The following is a 20135-nucleotide window of genomic DNA, read 5'->3' as shown; positions in this document are numbered from 1 at the left end:
TAATCTTTCTTTTCTTTATCAAAGTAGCTCTTAGGGTTTTATCGCAACTTTTTGTTGCAAAATACTGTTGTGGTTTAGAAGTGTTGCTGGAATTTTTTCAATTTCAAACCCAAAATGACTTTTGGAGCAGACTTTCATATAAGAAACAGAGAGTTAAATTAAATAATTTTTTTAATCACATCTTTTTTGCCCAAAGGAGCGTTAGCTCAGAAGAGCTATTAATTTCGTTTTGGCATTTTACATTGGTTCACTATAAAAGTCTGAATCACTTTTAAAATTATTGCCACCAAATATTATAGTCCTGGATTATATTTAAAGATATTAAATAATGAAGAATCTGCATGAATATATGTATGTTTGGCGCATTGTAAAAAAATACCGGTACCTAGAGACATCAAATTTTGAATAACGTAGTCCTCCAGTCGAATATGGGCAGCTGAAAGGCCATATTTGTAATTTGTTTTATTATCTATTTCATATTTTATAAAACTTTAACGAATTTTTGATTAACAAACTCAACTATTTCAAGCCATTCCATTAACATTAACCTCGCGGGCATCTTCAAGCATAGATATTTTATGAGCAAGGATTATTTTGTGATACTGCTGTTGAATTCAATTTTATGGTTTAAGTGCAAAGAACGGGAGATTTAATAAATAAAAGTAACACGTAAAAAGTTAAAAAAAGTCCCTTTGGGCGTATTATAATTTTTTTTCCTTCTCGCGAGACACTGTACAAGTTCTGAGTACTTTAAACGAATTTACAAAGTTTTAAGTTCTGAGTATCTTAAAGATATTTTTCCAGTTCTGTGGCAAAATATATTTTATATATGAACAAACCTAGCTCGTAAATTTCGTGTCGATATCTATGAAAAACTTAAGTTGTATGTAGTTTATCAGATGTGAGCTTTTCGTTGCTTCAATTGATTCGAATTCTTATATCTCAGAAGATAGTTGATTTGAGAAAAAAATATTGCGGAGAGGGGGGGGGAGTTATTGCTAATAACGAGGATTTGAAACATCATTTTAAATTGGCTTAACTAATTTACTAAAAAAAATTTCAGCGAGTATTAAAATTTTGTATCTCATAAATACACAAATTAAGCACCATCATTTAAATAAAAAATTTTAATAAAAATATATTCCAATCAGAGTTAACTGGAAACAAAGTTTTTCATTAATTAGCTTTAAATTAATTAATACTGAGCATATGTTTAGAACTATAAGGCTATCAGTCAGTAATATCGGTTGATTGATTGACTGAATTTATCAAATTTAAATTAAAGACTTTTTCAACCTTCTGGATTTTTTTAAATAATTCTTATTGTATTGTCTTAAAATTCTTATGCTTAAATTGAAATTAAAGGTGTAATATAATAAAAATTTTAAAGAAAATTAAGTACCTGATAATCTACTGCAAGTGAAATCTTTTTCTATAATTTTTTTTACTACGCTCATTCAATATAATTTTTTTAATCACATCATGTCACTCGGAACTTTTCACATACCAGAGCTGGTAAGATCTGTTCTATATTATTGGGCCGATAGACTAAGTCATTGTGTATTCATCAGCGAAACGTCAGGGGTTCATTTAATTATATAGAAATGAATTTCAGAATGAATGTCTTCAGTCCATGAGATGATTGTTGAATAGCCTGTCTATTAAAATGATGCGTACCGGTTGTTTAAAATTCATTGAAAATACGCGAACTGAGGCATAGCCTGATTCGTATTATTTTCTTCATGTTGATTACTTCTACTGATTGATGTGTGTGTGTGTGTGTGTGTGTGTGTATTTAATTATGGCAAAGCACACTAGGGCTATCTGCCTAAGGGGAGGGATGCCTTTCGTGGAGGACTTTCTAAGGGAAACTGGCTCGTATACACGTTACACATGGGGAAAACCACGAAAACGCCCATGCAGCCAGCCTGTTCGCGGGATTCGAACCTCGGACCGAACTACCAGTGTTCAGCGACTTTACCGCTCGGCCGCTGGTGGGCCTCTACTGATTGAAAGGTTTCAGAGGTTGTATTAATTAAAAGGTTTCATAGTCAAAGAAGCTTATTTCTTAGGCTTATCGTCAGTATAATACTTTAAAGGATATTACATAAAGTCAAACTGATTTATGGCTTTATTATTTCTATATTTCGAAGACAATACGGCATAATATGTTAAATACACAGTTCTATTGTTTAAACAAAAGCAGAAGTAATTATTGTACTCATTTCAGTTCTAATGACTTCATATGTTTCAAAATTTTTGATTAATTCCTCAACTAAACAAAGTTGTAATCCTCGACTTTCTTTACTTTTTTTCCATTGCATTTTTCTGAATTTAATGTTTTTATAGATATGCAATAATTTCATTTTACGATTACCCTCTTTATTTAATCTTCCTTTCAAACAGCGTTATATTTTTGAAAACGAATTATATAATTCCATCTTTTGAGAATGAAATTAAGTTAAATTTTGATAAGAAAATAAAGAAAAAAAACAAGAATTTTAAATTTTTCCAAATTTTTTCACCTAATCGTAAAATGGCAGCACATTTTTGTCATTAGTTTCGTCAACTCAGAGCCAGAATTCGAATTAATAATCGTATATTGCTTTATGAACTCCACAATACGAATTAAGGTAAATTATTCTAGTATGAGAAAGAGCAAGGCAAATAAGTACACAGTTAAAAAGAATAAATTTACATCTTTATTATAATATGATTATTTATGGCAGTCAAGTAGAGAAAATATAAATGGATTGGAAAGGAAGCAACAGCTAACAAAAATTGTTAGCAACAACTTTCCAATTCCTAAACTCCAGTTCGTCTAAAATTTTGGATTTTAGACGAATTGCCCTTGCATTACACATTTATAACATTTTCTCCCTTTGGGGATATGTCAAGGACGCTGTAGCTCTGCCAAGATCAACCGGAATTACAACAGCGTATGCAGACAGCCATCGATTGTGTAATGTCTAAGGTAAAAACTGGATTATCATCTGGATATAAGGAGGTTAAAAGTACACTAGAATTTCGTTTAAAATAATAGTTTAAATCTTGCCCCCTTGCAGGAGAGATATGGCGTGTGACACGTTGTTCAAATACAAAATTTGCGAATCTTTTCGCTGTGAAATATTTTCCAAAAATTCGTAAATCATTATTACGTGCATAAAGCTTTAGGATTTCTCATTACCAGGACCGCCTATATTAGTGGCCCATGTGTGAATGAAATGAAAGAATGAAACTGCATAAAATAACCATTCATGGTTACTTTATGCAGTTTCATTCTTTTTTTGGAATCGTTCTGAATATATGGTTCATACTGCAGCCATATGTTGTTCTGAATATATAAATACTGTAGACCATACTGTAGCCGAATATAACCGACTAGTGTCCTGAAAATGCTTCTACATTTTTATATTTTAATATTTGATGAAACAAAGCCAACAAAAGTGTACTATAAACCGTTGTATTCAGCCTCCCTTGCAGAATGAGCATTATTGCAAGAACAAAATCAAATAAGAAAAATAAAAAGCATCTGCATTAGCTTATGTAAAATGTATGTACATTAGTTCACATTTTATTTTGATTTGGGAGCAAATCGCTACATCAGTATAATTTTGCTATGTATGCATTAATCCACGCACGTAATTCTTGCCGTCACTAAAGGAAAAATCTTCATAACCGTTTCTGCTTCTGAATACACTTATAAGAAAGTATTGCTAATCATTATTAGTAACTACCACAATTAAATATTTTATCGCTTATAAAGTTTTGACTTCTTAACGGGCCTTCCAGCGGCCGAGCGCTAAAGTCGCTGAACACTGGTAGTTTGGTCTGAGGTTCCAGTTCCGCGAACAGCTAGCTAGCTGCATAAGCGTTTTCGTGGTTTTCCCCATGTGTAATGTGTATGCAAAACAGTTTACCTTAAAAGTTCTTCACGAAGGCATCCGTCCCTTGAGTTATTTTGCCATATCAAATAAACCACACCGACTGACTTTTTAACCACTCCTTCCTATATTAGTATCACCTAAATTAAGCCCCCCCATACACACACAAAATTTTAAAAATGTTCAGTTGGTTTCGTAGATTTTCTTGCAGCCTTCCAAATTCGTTCAAATGTATCAGCTTTAGTAATTTTAGCTTTTTTTTTTCCAGTATTTAAAAGCCTGGTTCCTGGTTACTTACTCTTTCTTTCCTATATTTTTCAATAGTTATGCTGCTGTTCTTGTTCTTTCTTTTGTCATTTATTTATTTGTATTATTTTAAATATTTTTGGTCAAAATATCTTATTATATTTTCAGATTTTTTTTTTTTTTTTTTTTTTTTTTTTTTTTTTTTTTTTCTTTGATGAAGGTAGACCTGTTCAAGTACCCTTTAAAATGCACAGAGCTATTTTTCTTAAAATAATGTTAGTTTAAGATGATTTTTCATTACTTTTAAATCTGTATATAATTCCATGGGGATCCATCCAGATTTCTTTAATAATGTGAACTGTTTTTTAACAAATTTCTACAACTGCAGATCTATAGCTTAAAAATCTTCGAATTATTCATAATCAGAATAATATTTTTTAAAAAATTTTTAGAAGCACAGAATGTAAGCAGCATAAGCTAATAACTTTTACGTAAAAAACTGTTATTCGAATCTTCTTGAAAAATATAAAAATAACAAGTAAAAAAATTACATAAATAAATTTCTAATGCATCTAGTAGATATCAAAAATTAAACAGAAATACATAAGAAGAATTACATTAAAAATGAATATATTGGAATGAAAGATAAGCGTCAGCGGATCTGAAAACATTCGCCCATAATTTTACGTTAAGAACTTGGAGTATTATCCTTTTTAAAACTTAATCTATTTTTTTGTGAAATATTCTTAATTTTTAAAAATTCTAGGCAGCTTCTTCTAAACTCTGTATGCGAATAAGTTAGTTTGTTTTGAGATCATAAAAATCTATTAACAGAATTTTAGTAGCATCATAATATATTTTAAAAATTGTTTAAATTAAAAATATAGATTTTCTAATTTAAAATGTTCATTTTTATAAGATGCTAAATTATAATTAAACTAGATGTTCATAGTGATATTAAGACATTAATGAACAGTTTAAGGTCTGTGTCAAAAGTACTTAAAATTGTCATTGATATAAAAAAATATAGAAATATTCTTGCGTAATCGAAACACCATGACGTCAAAACTTTGCCCTTTTCTCTCCCTGTCAAGAAATTTATTTTGAGAAATATTCCTATTTTAGGACGAAAGAAAAACTATTTGAGAACGTATAATTGAGTAAAACCATAACTAAATCCGAAAGATGCAAATAAAAAGGGGGAATGTTAGATTTCATGCGTAGGTGATTATTTGAGAGTACTTTGGAGCTTATAATTCAATGAAAATATTTGAAACAGCTTTTTTTTTTAAAGGCCATGAAACGTACCAAAGATAAAAAAATCTGAATATAAATCTGAAAGGCTTTCAGATTTAATATTTTTTAATAGTAATATATTTTCTAATAATTTGTAAATTTTCTTTTTATACTATTTTATGTTTAAAAAACAAAGGCAGAAACAAACGTCAAAGATTTAAAAGGGGAAGACTTTTTAAGTTAAATTTTAGTATTGTTCAACAATTTTAAATTAGATTTAGATTAGACTGATAAAATAGTTTAAGATTTAGATTAAGTTTTATGAATTGACAGTAATTTTATCAAACAACAGTTTTAAAAAATGAACATAATTTTTATATTTGTTAATTTTTTGTGTATTTCATTTATTAAAAAAAAAAGAAAAAAAAAAAAAAGGGAAAACAAAAACAAACAATCTTGAGTTCAAATTCTTCTTTCAGATGTTATGCTGCAATCTAAAGTTTCAGAATGCAATATTATAAGAGGTGAATATTAGAACTTTTGAGGAAAATTCGTATGTGTGCCAATAATTATGCTTGTAAAAGATACTGAAAAAATAGAGCAAATGAAGCACGTAGCATAAAATACAGAATTTACTAAATTAGAATAAAAGACACTACACGTTTTTGATATATTTACGTAAATAAATTTACTTTTTTCATTTTATATTATTCTTATGTGTTTATTTTCCAGGCTTCTTCACCATTCTCTCTTTTACAAAAGATACCACAAAAAACATCACGAATGGATTTCTCCCGTGGGGCCTAGCGCCATCTATTGCCATCCAGTGGAACATGTGCTGTCTAATGTGTGGCCAACTTTTATCGGCTCAGTCATTGCCGGAAGTCATGTCACATCTCTTTGGGCTTGGCTCACATTTGCAACAGCTTATGGAGTCATTGTGCATTCCGGTTATCATTTGCCACTGACCCCCACACCAGAATTTCATCATTATCATCACCTTAAGTAAGCATTTAATGTACACTTAAAACTATTATAATAATATGAACCAAACTTTCAGGCTGTAAACACAATTTTATGACTATGAACCAAAATTTCAACATTTTCATTAAGCAAGCAATTAGTATGGAAATATAGCATCTTTTTATAAACATGAACCAGAACTTTCATCACTCAACATATTTTACTTCCCTTATACAAAATTTTCTAATTAAAATTAAAATTTAAAAAAAAAAAAGAAAAAAGAAAATCTGAAAGGTTTCAGATTATAAATTACGTCCAAAGGGGCGTTTTTTAAACATTTTGTGTGTTACTTTTATTTATTAACTATCATGTTCTTCGCACTTAAACCATAAAATTCAGTTTAAGAATAATATCGCAAAATAATTTTAAATTGAGCATATCCTTTCGAATTTCCGATACGCAGTCTCGCGAGCTGGAGATAAAAATGTTTCTTCTATACAACGTCTCCATTGCTTGCTTTGAAATCCTTGAGTTTGTTAATCAAAAATTCATTAAAGTTTTACAAAATTTGAAATCGATAATAAAACAAATTTCAAATTTGGGCTTCCACATGCCGATATTCACAGTAGGATTACTTCATTCCAAATAGGATGGTCCTCTGTACCGTTGTTTTATCACAATGTGAGATACATACATACATTTATGCAGATTATTCAATATTTAAGTTCTTCAAATATAATACAGGGCGATAATATTTGGTGGCATCAGTGTGAAAAGTGAAACGGACATTCAGAGTTATTCGACTCAAAATCGTAAAACGAAAAGAATAGTCCTTCAGGACCTAAAAAAAAACTGTTAAATGTATATTTAATAAATAATCAAAAGTAGCTACTACTGGAGCTTAAGAGAGAATTACAGGAAATATTTACCGAACAAAATCAAGTGGTGAAAAAGAACTGGAAGAGAGTGGTCCGTGTATTGTAATAAGAATAAATTAACTTATTGTTATATTATGCAAACCATTTTCCGTTTAAGTCAGGAGTTCTCAAACTTTTTTGACCCATGCACGCTTTTCACCATTGCTAGAAGTTCATTTCCCACCTCCTTTCCAAAACTCGAAAAATAAATATATACGTATTTATCTAGATGAGTGTTCTCAAAGTGTTTCCTAAGGGCTACAGCGATCCTTATGACCACGGAGGGGTTCTCTGGCAAATTTAAATTAATTTGAGGGTGCGTGGAGAATGTCGGGGGTCCGCGAATGGTTTAGTATAAAATAAAATAATTGTAACCCATTTTTATTATTAAGATAATTAAAATAAATGGCAATAAATGAATTAGAATCAGTTTTCATATCCTGAATAAAATAAAACAAATTGTGCCCTTTTTTACAGATCCTACCAGGTCCATGGTATACTGCAGAAAATAATAGAAATCAGTTCCTGTGCGATAAATTTAAATGTATACTACAGAAGTGTAATATTGTCATTCTGTAACGCAAATAAATAAATCCATTGAGCATTACAATGCTATAATAATACTTGAATTGCCATTAGTTTATAACTTAACAATACATATTAGGGCGGAATGCTCAAAGCATGGGGTAATTACAGGTGAGATCGTAGACCTCACGAACTCCATAAATAAGGAACCAATGATGCAGCAAAGCGTCTCGCAATTTGAGAACTTCCAGTTTAAATTATTATTGAATGATTAAATTTTGAGTTAAATTTCCTTTCCTATCAATTCTTAGCTTCAACTTACCACTTCCGGCCAGAATGCAGTTTTAGAATCACCGTGTGGAATCATAATGTGGAAGAGCGGTATTTAACCTCGAAGTTCTTCGGTCTTAGTGAGAGAGATACCAGATATTCTGGATAGCACGCGTCCGTCTTTTTAGGCTACTCTCTCTTAAGCTATTATTACACTCGGCCGTACTTTAGGCCCTTGATAGCTTCGCCGTTAGTTAATGTTAAGGGGCCAACTCTGTTAGAATCTTGATAGCTTCGGCTATATCTTTTTAGTTAAGTTTTACTTTGAACTCAGGGATACTAATTCCTGAGTTCAAGCCCAAATGGAGGCTTTATTGTAAACTCCAAGAAGCAGTGGTCTGTTAAATTTATTTTGAATAATAAAGGGTATTTAACCCTTCTTGAGTTCTGCTATCTGTTCACTGAACTAAGCAATTATTCGCTTACCAGTTCTTAAAGTTCCTCATTTTCAGCTTTAACTTAAAGGCACTTACACCTTTAATATCAAATATTATTTCTTGGGCAATGGAATAGGTATTTGCTCAAATTAACAGTAAATGTTGTTTTTAACACAATTTTCTCACTAAACAGAAACAGAAATTTTAATATTTATTAAAGTTGAATTAAAACCATTCCCATCATATAAAGATAAAACATAGATTAAATAAAGGTGAAAATACCTTAAAATGTGTCTATATTAACATCGAGATGTAATGCTGAAATCTTCTTAAGATATTTGCCATAAGGTTGGATCGAAATAAAATCAAATTCAAGACTTCAGTTATTTATTCTATTGCCCGACTGTGTATCCTAAAGAAGAATCAAAATTTCTGGTGAAATTACATATATTTATATATTATATATATAGCATAACTCTAATCTAGATTTCAGTTACTTTGCCTTTTCCTTTCATTTTGGCCAAATCAACAATTCTTAGTATTTCACACATCCTGTATTCAGGGATGTCGGAATGATAAGCGACGAGTGAGCTTCGTTGAATGAATCGTACACGAAGCACAGGAATCTTCTTTTATCCATGAAAAATAATTCTAAGAACATCTGGAATCTAGTTATCAAGATGGCCAAAATGAAAACAGATATAAACTTTTAAAGGCTTTAGAAATTAAATGTTGAAATTAAGAACTTAGAGTGAACCATTACTTAAAACAGAGATTCCAAAACGTTTTCTTCCATGGACATATTTAAAAAAAAAATGGTTTACTTCGTGGACCCCTTACATTTTTCTGTATAATATACAGCATGCAACATAATCAAAATACATAATTGCACATAAATAATGTAAAGGTTAGGCTGTGAATATGAACAAAAATTTTGAAAAAAATGGTTTATTAAATTTATGTTTTGTTATTTTTGTATTATTATTACATTTATTACAAATTTAGATAAGTTTCAGAAACAAAATCCCGGATTCTAACAGCACAAAAGTTCGGTTTTAATTAATGTGATGGTTGCTCACCGTTGATATATTGACACAGGTTTTTAATATTTGGCATAAAATTGCTTAGCTTTGTTCTTAAATCCTCGTTCAAAAATATTAAGTCTGTTTCTTGTTTTTCGCAGTAAATTATTGTCTTGACTAAGATCTACTTCTACTAGGTAAGAAAAGGGAAAAATCAGTAATGTTATTCAATACCTTTCACTTTGGAATCTCTCTCAGATGTCTTTTAAATTCCAAAATTTAGCGCAAACTTGTATTTTCAATAAAATTTGTGCTTGAACTCCTCCTTCAATGCGTTCAACTTTTCTTACATTATAATATCAAAACCAAGTGGATTGCAAGTCAACAGTTTTATGAACCTTGATAATGGTTTCAAATTTCAATGCTTTTGAAGCGAAGATTAATACTTTTTTAATTTTGCAAGCGGCTTGCATAGAGCAGCACATCTTCTGAGGACGTTCAGCGTTTTTTCTAATTTTTGGACTCCGTTTACATTTTTGTAGCCCTTTCCTGAGTTTTACTCTTTTATATTGCACTTTTTGCATGAACTACTTTTGTATTTTATAAAGTATTACTGATTTTTGAAATTTATAAAATAATTTTTGCGTACTTTTTATTTTATATTTATTTTATGCGATTTCTTCCTTACTACATGATATGCTCTATATAAATAAATTAATTAGCTATATTAATATAATAATCATTTTTTGTAATCAGTCGATCAATAGCGCTTGCATTCCCCCCCCCCTTGATTACCATTCTCTTTAAAATTCTTTTAAAGATCCTCATCTCTTTAAAATCCTCCTTGATCATCGTCTCTTTCAAATTACCCCAGGGGTCAATGCCGACCCTTATAGGTCTAAAGCATCCTAAAGACAAAAAAGTAGACAGTTTAATTTGTAATCTTTTGCAATCCGAAACAATCTTTAATTTCTGCACGAAAGCCTGGAATCTGATGATTATACGTTTAAACCTTGTCTTGCTTCTATTATAAAATAGTGGCAAAAAGTATTAAATCTATAAAAAAAGTTTTGATGTTCATGAAAAAAAAAGTCAGTCTCACAGTCGCGAGAATCTTCTAAAACACGCGGAAATATCTACGAAATTAACGACATGATAAACTTGATACCATAACTATCCATCAACACGAAAATGTAAAGCTGGAACAGCCTGGAAACTGGTTTCAATTTTATCACATAAAACTGTCGAAATTTGGGGTACAGATCAGAACACTTGCATACGGTTTTTTTTTAATTAGATTTCATTGATTAGTGGCTAACTATAATATGCTTTCTTAATGTTGCCGTACGCATTTAAAAATATTTCTAACTGATGCAAATGAAATTTATTTGAATTCACATTTAACATCATATTCAAATAACAATAAATTAATAAACATTGCATTTCATGCCATTATTTTTTTCTTCCTTAGGTTCAATGAAAATTTTGGAGTGGCAGGAATACTTGACTGGCTGCATGGGACTGATAAGCAATTCCGAAAATCGCAGGCTTATGAAAGGAACAGAGTTTTATTTTCTTTAACGCCTTTACACTGACGAATGTGACAAAGATGTCCTTAAAATATAACTCGCAGTATTCGTGTTTTATGCATGAATTAGAATCTACTGTAAGAAATCTTAAACAGTTTCAAGTTACAGAAAAAAAATTCTGTCGTGATAATGCAGTGCTCCTTGTCACAGTCCAAAGAAGAGGATAATGCCGGAGTTATCCTTTCTGCTATGTAAAACATCTCTGTTATCCACCCTATTATGGAGAAAGTGAAAGATTGCCTTATGAAAACAAAATCTAGTATATGAATAGAATGAAGAAATTATAAAAATGATTAATAGTAAGTTAGTTAATAGTGAACTTCATAGTCATATTTATGTATTTTATTCAATAATTTATGTTAAATTAAATGGCAACAAATAAAATAACAAAGTATCAAATACAACAGATAGCGGATAAAAAGTAAATATCATCGATTGCATATATATAGTATATGTGTTAAAATTAGATACGTTTTCTAAGATTGTTTTGAAAAACTGTTTCCTAAATTTTCGTTTGTTTTCTTTCTCTTGTGTTTCTCTATCATTAACTTTATGATGGAATAATCATAAGAGGCATAATCTATATATTTATATTTTTGAACTCCCTCTCCGTTCATTGAAGAACACAGTGGGAGCAAGTGGCACTAGAAAAACTTTGTCGCTAAACAACCGGATCAAAGTGTGTGCAAAGAATTTTTCTTAAGTTTCAAAGTAGTGCGCCTTGTGATTTATATAAAGAGAGAGAAAAACGGACTAATCACAGCCACATACATTTAGAAATTCTATGATATGCTATTTTGGCAGCTGTAAAAATAAGCCACTTTGGCAGAGGTATTTGAAGGCTGTTGTAGTTTTAGTTTTATTGAGGTAAAAGTTTAGATGTTTCTAATGTTTTGCCTTACCAGAAGCGCATGTTTTAAATTCATATGACCATTAAAAATGCTATAACGAAACTTTGGAATTCACCGATAAGGTAGGCTTGCCAGCACATCAAATTCGCCGAAATTTTAGAGGGAATGAAGCATTACTCTCTCCTAATTTACCAGGTGTGGACGTTACTAAGATATTTGCCAATAATGGCAATGGTAACTGCGGTGTTTAAATCCTACTGTACACGCTTCTTAAAAAATTAATAACACGTAACAGTATATACTAGTGCAGTGGTTCTTTCTCTTTTCTATGCACAATACTCTGAGCAGCTATTTAATAAATGTCTTCATCCCGAACACTTTCCTTCTAGTGTTCTTAGACTGGCAGCTAGCTGGTTGATAACTCGTGTTTCGTCTCTCAAGAAATCACTTTTTCTTTCACCCTCACTTTCCCTAGAAAGTCTGTCTCTCAACATCTAGAGTGCAGGCATCCTAGGTGGAGAACTCCTTGTTTAACAGAACCCATATTCTGAGCTTCATGTTATTCCCTTGATATATCCACAACTTCTAACGCCTGTTCGTGTGCAAATTCCGAATTTTTGTACATAATATTACTAACCCTTTAGTTTTACGTTCTTGATTTTTCTTCAAATTTCTTTAACGATAATTTGATTTGCTTTGCTTTTAAGTGTTCTATTTCGGAATTGGTTTTCTTTCATGGAATTATAAGCAAAACGTGCATAATTTGGGAAATTGCGATATAATGTTCCGCTTTATAATAAGGGAGTGCTGTCAAAAAAAATTAAATAAATGCCTAGATCTGAAAGCATAAGGCTGAAGAAATGTTATTGTGCATATGTATAAATATAACCAAGATCGTGTGTCGAAAATAGTCAGCTTTTCTAAAAATACTCATTTATTCCATGATCTTATTCTCAGAGCAGCGCATTGAGAGCGTGTGTAATGTTCATGTCACTTTTTTCATTTTAATAAATCGGGAAAAATGTGTCTGATGCCTCATTATTTCACAAGTTTTCATTTCCTTATTTCATAAGTTTGAAGAAATTACCTCGTAGCCAAAGACAAATTAATGGGATCCCTTAATTCAAAATCACAAGGGGCATCCATTCCATAAGTATTAAGAATTGCCTTTAAATAAAAAAATTGCCCTTGTAGAAAGGGATTCCGTTCATTTAGTTTTGAGTTATGCCAGTATACTTATACCAGTCTTTAGTACTTATGTCATCAGCAAAAAATGACGAAAATTCTTGTTACATTTCCTTTTAAATAGCAGGACGTTTTTGCAAATTAACGAAAACCACAAGGTCAATCTTCATCGACCACAGTTTGAGAAACTTTGATTTATAATAATATTGATATCTATTACTATTTCCAATACTCTCTGAAACAAACACATTTTGTTTTTCAAAGTACGTATTGCAAAGAGTGTGACCCATGGAGAGCTTTCTCAGTCCTATTTTTGCTGATATCTGTATGTATCCAATGATTTAAAATTTTAAACCAATAATTTAAAATTTTAAACTTCCCAGAGTGGTTCTCCTACGTTGACGATATCGTTACTCTGTCTGACGACAATCAAGATGATTTAAAAAAAAGGTCTTTCAATAATAAATTTTATTAATCCTGCTGTTAGTTCGCTCGTGAGCTTAAGACATCTATTTCCCTTTCATTTCTCGACATCTTGGTCACACGCCCAACATATCCAACTTCAGTACTACTGTATACTGCAGACCTTCATTTATCTGTCTTCCATCGCAATTCAAATCATGTCATTCGACTGAACAGAAGTTAACTTCATTTTATTTCTTTCTTTAAATCGACTCTTGGCCCAAGAACTAAATTATGTGAAAGCAGTTGCTATTGACAGAGGTTTTTCACCTAACGTTATTGACCAAGCGGTTAAGAAATTCTAATCTCAACTCAGCAAAACGCACTCCCTCGTTTTAAAAGATTATAAGAAGTATGTTGTCATTCCTTTCCATCGATTAGCAATAAAATTGCATGTATTTATAAAAATTCAATCTTTGAGTCGTTTTCTCTTTTATCAATCAAATTCTCAGTCAATGAAAGATACTTTGAGAATATAAGCTCCTAGGATTTACATACGGTTCCTTGCTAGTGTGATTTAATTTGCCTTCACACCTGCAATAATTCTTAATAATATCAGCATTTAAAATAGTTCCAGATTCTTAAACAAATCCTTTACTCAAAGAGCGATTTCTGAGTATTTTAAAGTAGTGGGCTAAATCTGTAAAAAAAGGCATATTCTTTTACGTTTTCAGAACAGAATTTGGAAACCGAAAACTGTTAATTGAAATCTGTAATTCTTACCATAAAGTGTCTAATGCCACTTCATCTGACTGAATGCGTTTTGCCAGTGCTAAAAGAATTTTTTTTTTTTTTCGAGTTTCAAAATCACTGAAAACTAGTTTGTCCGACTGTGAAATGAAGCTTTGAACTATCACATACAGAAATTTTTGAAAAGGGCCAAGTCGAGAATCAAAGCAGAATTTTAAATGTGTATGATTTTAGAAATTGAGGACCCACATTTTAAATTTTGGAACTTTTCTTTGCCCGTCCTAAAACATGACTCTGAATTGTAGGATTACACATAATTGAACGTTCCATTTTTTAATGTAGTAGGTAAAAGGTAAAGGAATTCCCACTGGGTAAAGTAATTCCCAAGTTTTTCATTTTAAAGACTCACTCTCTCTCTGTCCTCTGCAACTCCATAAAGACAGCAGACCTGCTATTATAAGCTGTGGTTGATCTTTACATTATGGTAACTTGGCGATTTTTTGGCGAAAATTTGGCAACCAACTCTCCTACAGCAACCCTCTATTTTTTTTTCCCCGCCGCCATTTTGTCTTCACGAAGTAAAGACATGTTTCTTTTCTTCTTATCTACTGAACACTTCTTCCAACAATCTACTAGCCGAATTACACTTATGCTAGAAATTTTATCAAACAAAACTGCTTAATCATGACAAATATTCACTGCAAAATTGGGAAAAAGTGCACAATACCATACTCCTCACGCGTTTTTCAAAATAACACGTACACATAAACCATGTACACGTCGACTTATTTTTACTTAAAAAAAACATCCCAGAATTGCACAAAAATGGCATTGCGCACACTCTTCACTATATCCATGTACACTGCTTTTTTCTCATAAATTAGAAAAATTTCACGAAAATACATGACAATTTTCTCAATCTTTAAACCCGGTAAAAAGAACATATATGAAATTACCTGATCGCGAAAAAGTATTTACCCTTTACAAATATGGACATTTCCACATATAAAATAAATAAAATATCCAAAAACTTTTACCTCTAAATCATCTATTACATTATACACGTCACCAACGAATTCATACCGCAAGTATTACTTGTACTTAGTATCAAATATTTAAATTATTTCCATGCACGTTTATTTCAACTTAAACGTATACCAAATTCCTACAAACATAAAATTCACAAAATAACTATCATTTCATTAAAATATAATTAAATTCAAAAACACTACTTAAAATATAAATGAGCACATACATTAAATTAATAAAAATTACCTTACAATCCTAATTACTTTAAACTAAATCATTGCTAATAAAAATTTTCCCAATAATACCAAATTCCTTTCCACCTTACATTTAGAACAATGCATAAAAATAATATCCTCAAATAATTAAAAATACTAACTTACCTAATCTTCTTCAGAATCTTGATTACGTGGCGGATACACTTTTCTAATTCATTCAATAAAATTATTGAAAGATGTTTTCTGCGAATTTTTCCTCCATACTTCCTCCGCTAAATAAAAAGCAAACTTCTCTTTATCACAATGCCTAAATACCCATTTCGAATTCACTTTACTTAGGGCCATGAGATCCAAAAATTACACAACACTGTTTCACACAACACAGAATAAAGCTAAATACAAAATTTCCACATTTTTTTCCCGATTTCCCCCCTTTTCCGATTAAAGAACCGTAATTCGTCCATTAATATCACATGACATATCCCATGATCTCTCATTTCCCTCACGCAAAATAATGCGTAATCGGAACTGAGTACTGCTCACATTATTACCAAAGTCCCAGGTAGTAACCTTTATCGCCTCCAAAATGTCGCCAAACTACCAGTTACCATATTGTAAAGATCAACCTAAGCTGTTATCGCGTGTCCTCTGGAGGAAACAAATCTACTTCACTGCAAAACCCGGGAGGACAAGAGACATAAATTAAACAATTTTTGTTGAGTTACATCGGCATGCAAGGCCTTTGATGGAAATACATTGGAATCCTGTGATACTTTAAGTGAACAGCATATCATAATTCAGAAGTCAAACAACAAAAATCAGCGTTATATTTACAAAATTTTCACAGGACTAGTTTCGATGGTTTTACCGAACCACCATCTTCAGCTGCGCAAATGAACAAGATAGGAAATAATGATTAGATAAGATAAGAAAGGCTGGACAAGAATAAGCAAGTGGCGCCATCTGTTGGTAAAACCAGAACTAAAACATAATTTCTTTAAAGGCCGAAGGCAAATTTGGATTGGAATTAGGATGTTTGACTTTTGAATTAGTATTTATTCGGCGTGTTATTGTGTCTTAAGCATATCATAAGTTTAAAATTTGCACTACTTAAATTACAGGGTTATTACATACTTACATCAGTTTCATAAAAGCACATACTGTGCAAATATTGTATGAATTTTTAACATACTATATGCAAGTATGAAAGAAATTCTCAGAAATACGTACATACTATTTACAAAATAAAGATTTAGATAACGTGAAGAAAATATGCGCGTTACAGATTAAACGTTATGTGAGATTGAGCAATGTACTTCGCAATACAGAGTTCTGAGTTAAAAGTAATATACTTTGCGAAAGGTATAAGTATTATCAGCGTTACCGTTAATATATGCAATTTTAAAAACTTGCCTTAGACTTTTTTTATTTTCCACTAGTCGAGTTCTCCAGGTTGGAAGAATATTTTCAGAGGGTTCTGAGCGATGCATGTCCTGTGTTAAAGTGCATTCATGCAAGCAGTATCTCAAATTGCCTACTTTATCACAACAGCACTAGTCCAAATGTCTAAGTCCGAACGTATTCAAATAGGCGGGTGAAGGATAAAGTTCAGTGTACTGTAGAGTTAGCATGGAGCTTTCTGATTTTAGTATTGAAGAGACTAGTGGAAAATAGTCATGGGTGATACGCCCAGTTGTCTCTGTATCCCATTACCTTTGCCAGTTGTTATCTGCATGCATTTTGAGTTTTCTTTTCAATGTTGACTCCGGGTGTAACCGGAAATGTATATATTGTTGCCACCTTTCCCAACATGCCTGCCTTTGCATTTCTCTAGTGGCTTCGCTTCTTCTTCGCTTGACCCACTGTATTGTGATGAGATCATCGCTACTGAACAGAAATTCTCTAACAGCATATACTCGTACTAGTAGTTCATCTTTAGAGGAGCCGTCACTTATAGCTTCGATACTAACAATGTTGTCTGTGTGTACAACTTCTCTAAAGTTTTTACCTGCAGCAGAGTTTATTGCTTCGTTAAAACGGCAAATAATTCTCGCTGAAAGATAGAATTAAGGTTTCTTAGACTACTGGACCATTGAAAAATAAAGTTATTCCCCTTTACCGTCCAGAAGGCACTGGCTGTACCATCCTCAATTTTGAACCATCGATATCTATTTCAAGTTCTGCTGTACCTTCTTCTATATCACTCGTAACTGTAGTTTTTAAATACCCAAGATCTTATGACAAAGCAGAGTGAAATATCACCACTGATCCAAATATTCCGTGTGATGTTTTCGTCCTTTTCTAGCCCCGCCAGTTTCCGAGTGGTTAAGACTTCTGAATACTGATAATTAAACCAGGTTAGGGAAATGGACCAGCTGCATGCGCAGCTTTCCCTATATTTAATGTACATATGAGCCAGTTTCCCTATGAAAGTCCTCCAGGATGGCGTGGATAACCCTCGTGTTCTTTGCCGTATCGAAATAACCTAACTTATTTTTCTAGTAAGGTATTAATTTGCTTCTTTATAAAACGCGGTTTAAACTTTTTTTCCAGTTTTGTATGTAGTTTTAATTTTATATTTTGAGATAATTACCATTTGAATTTCTGTCTTTTTACAATTCAAGCAAAGGATTTTGCTTCTATCACCTAATTTCTGGACAGAAAATGTTCTCTGTAAATTCTCTAGATTTTCAGGATGATAAAATCTTATCATCTGTATTTACACTGACGAGGCAAAGCATTATGACCATCCCTACATTTTTCAATGAATTCGTCTGAATAATGGGAAGGGATAGAATATGTTCTCTGTCTCCCTTTCTTCAGGATGATAAAGTCATCGTCTGTATTTACACTGACGAGCCAAAAGCATTATGACCTCCTTACATTTTTCAATAAACTCGTCTGAATTATGTGGAGGGCAAGAGATTAGGTTGGAAGGATATTTGACTGCTGGAGAAGGTATGGAATCATTCTTGCACTTACTTTTGAGAGTGATGAGAAAGGCTGCTGATGTAAGTGAATTTGATAGAGGGCAGATTGTAATGGGCCAAAGACTAGTATCTCCGAAACTGCACAACTGGTATGTTATTCACTATCTGCCGTTGTTAGTAATTATGCAACATGAATAAATTACAATAAAACCAGCTGTAGACGCCAAGGTGTTGGACGTTTACGAGCCATCAAAAAAGGACGTCGGAGAATGTCCCGCTTAGTATAGAAAAATCAGCGCTAGACAGTGGCTCAGCTGACAGCCCAATACAGTGCAGGTCCATGTGTAAGCATTTCGGAACACGCAGTTCAGTGGACACTGTTGGATATGCGTCTGCGCAGCAGATGTCTCACTCTTGTGCCTCTGTTGACCAAGCATCATTGTCAACTACGCTTACAATGGGCCCGGGAATATCGAGACAGGACCATAGATAAGGAGAAGACAGTTGCCTGGTCGGATAAACCACGATTTCTCATCACGTCGATTGTTATATCAGGGTTACCGTCTTCCGTGTACACCGTGTTTTGCAGGCCAAAGGTCGCGCAATACGTTATTGAGTAGTGGTTATAATGTATTGCCCCTTCAGTGCATGTTACATTTTTCTTCAAAGCGGTTTCTTTTGGGAAAACATGAAATACAATATCTTGCTCCTTTCTTATTTCCGTAAATGGTATGGCACTTTTCAGTAGCGCAAGAAGATAGCGATTGTTTACTACATACAATTCAGAAAACAAATTAACTAAAACTATGCGTACAAACTTTTTTAAAAACCTGCATTACTAGAAAACAAATATATATCATTAAAATACACATATTTAAATTAATTTTGGATGTCTACACTAGAATAATACTTCGCAACAGAATGGGACTGCAATTTTAAATGCGCGCAATCAGAACTGATGCTACGGACCTTGTAAGAAAAAGACTTGTAGAGACATTAGGTTATTTCGAAGCAGGAGACATGAAAAATGAGCAATGCCCTCGCCGGGACTCGAACCTCGGACCTCCCGAAAGCTTGCTGTCCATTACACCACGAAGGCATGCTAAAAACGCTGGAGAAATACCTTATAGACCCTATAAGACCTTTCTTACAACGTCCATGGATGCAGCATAGTGATATCTGACAACTTCCTACTAATTCTCTCTAAGGCAAGGGGCCTCTATCTCTTCCACGAGGATCAATCAAAAGAATGAACTAGCCTTTGTCTTGTGTACAAACTCTTAATATTCAGCTGCCTTTCCTACACGTCCACTGGTGGAGCTGCTGTGCCTGAGGAGTTTAAAACTGAAGTTGACATAGCAATGTAAACAAAAATTTACTTTTTGCCACGAGTGTAATAAACAATTAATTTTTCCCTAGGAAATCAATGGTCCTTTTGTGTGGATAATAGCGGATAAAGAATGCGCTTTTCTACATAATCATACAAAAATGCCACTCAACAATAAAATAAGCACAAATAGTTATTTAAAACTGTACAAATATATTACTTCAATTTAATTTTTCCAAAGATTTGTTATCTAATTTAGCAGCAGATGCGTTCTTCATTTATCTGTCACTGTTGTGCCTAGGAAATTAGTTATTTTTCGTTTATGGCACATGATGGTACGAATGCCATATGTTCAAA

The 20135-nt window shown here is 32.3% G+C and overlaps 1 protein-coding gene and 1 long non-coding RNA gene across 6 annotated transcripts in view; one reads left to right on the top strand and one right to left on the bottom strand.

Annotated features, from left to right (window-relative positions):
* The window catches only part of LOC146997366 (uncharacterized), a 178821-nt gene extending 169931 nt beyond the window's left edge, over positions 1-8890 (bottom strand). Inside the window, exon 1 of the long non-coding RNA XR_015041371.1 lies at positions 8761-8890. This is a non-coding gene — a long non-coding RNA (uncharacterized LOC146997366). The remainder of the gene's footprint in view (positions 1-8760) is intronic.
* Positions 1-12966, top strand: part of LOC118186063 (fatty acid hydroxylase domain-containing protein 2-like) — a 181559-nt gene extending 168593 nt beyond the window's left edge. For all 5 annotated transcript variants that reach the window (XM_085817470.1, XM_085817468.1, XM_085817471.1 and 2 more), the window contains 2 exons: positions 6099-6371; positions 10972-12966. In XM_085817470.1, coding sequence (XP_085673596.1) covers positions 6099-6371; positions 10972-11095 — 397 coding nt within the window. In that variant the 3' untranslated portion in view covers positions 11096-12966. The remainder of the gene's footprint in view (positions 1-6098; positions 6372-10971) is intronic.
* Positions 12967-20135: the final 7169 nt, after the last annotated feature.

The sequence above is a fragment of the Stegodyphus dumicola genome, chromosome 5 (genome assembly GCF_044657685.1).
Source record: "Stegodyphus dumicola isolate Sdum_Otavi_A_Nest chromosome 5, ASM4465768v1".
In the NCBI taxonomy this organism is placed as follows: domain Eukaryota; kingdom Metazoa; phylum Arthropoda; class Arachnida; order Araneae; family Eresidae; genus Stegodyphus; species Stegodyphus dumicola.
Note: the sequence above shows the minus strand (reverse complement) of the source record. Positions and strands in the feature narration are given on the sequence as shown.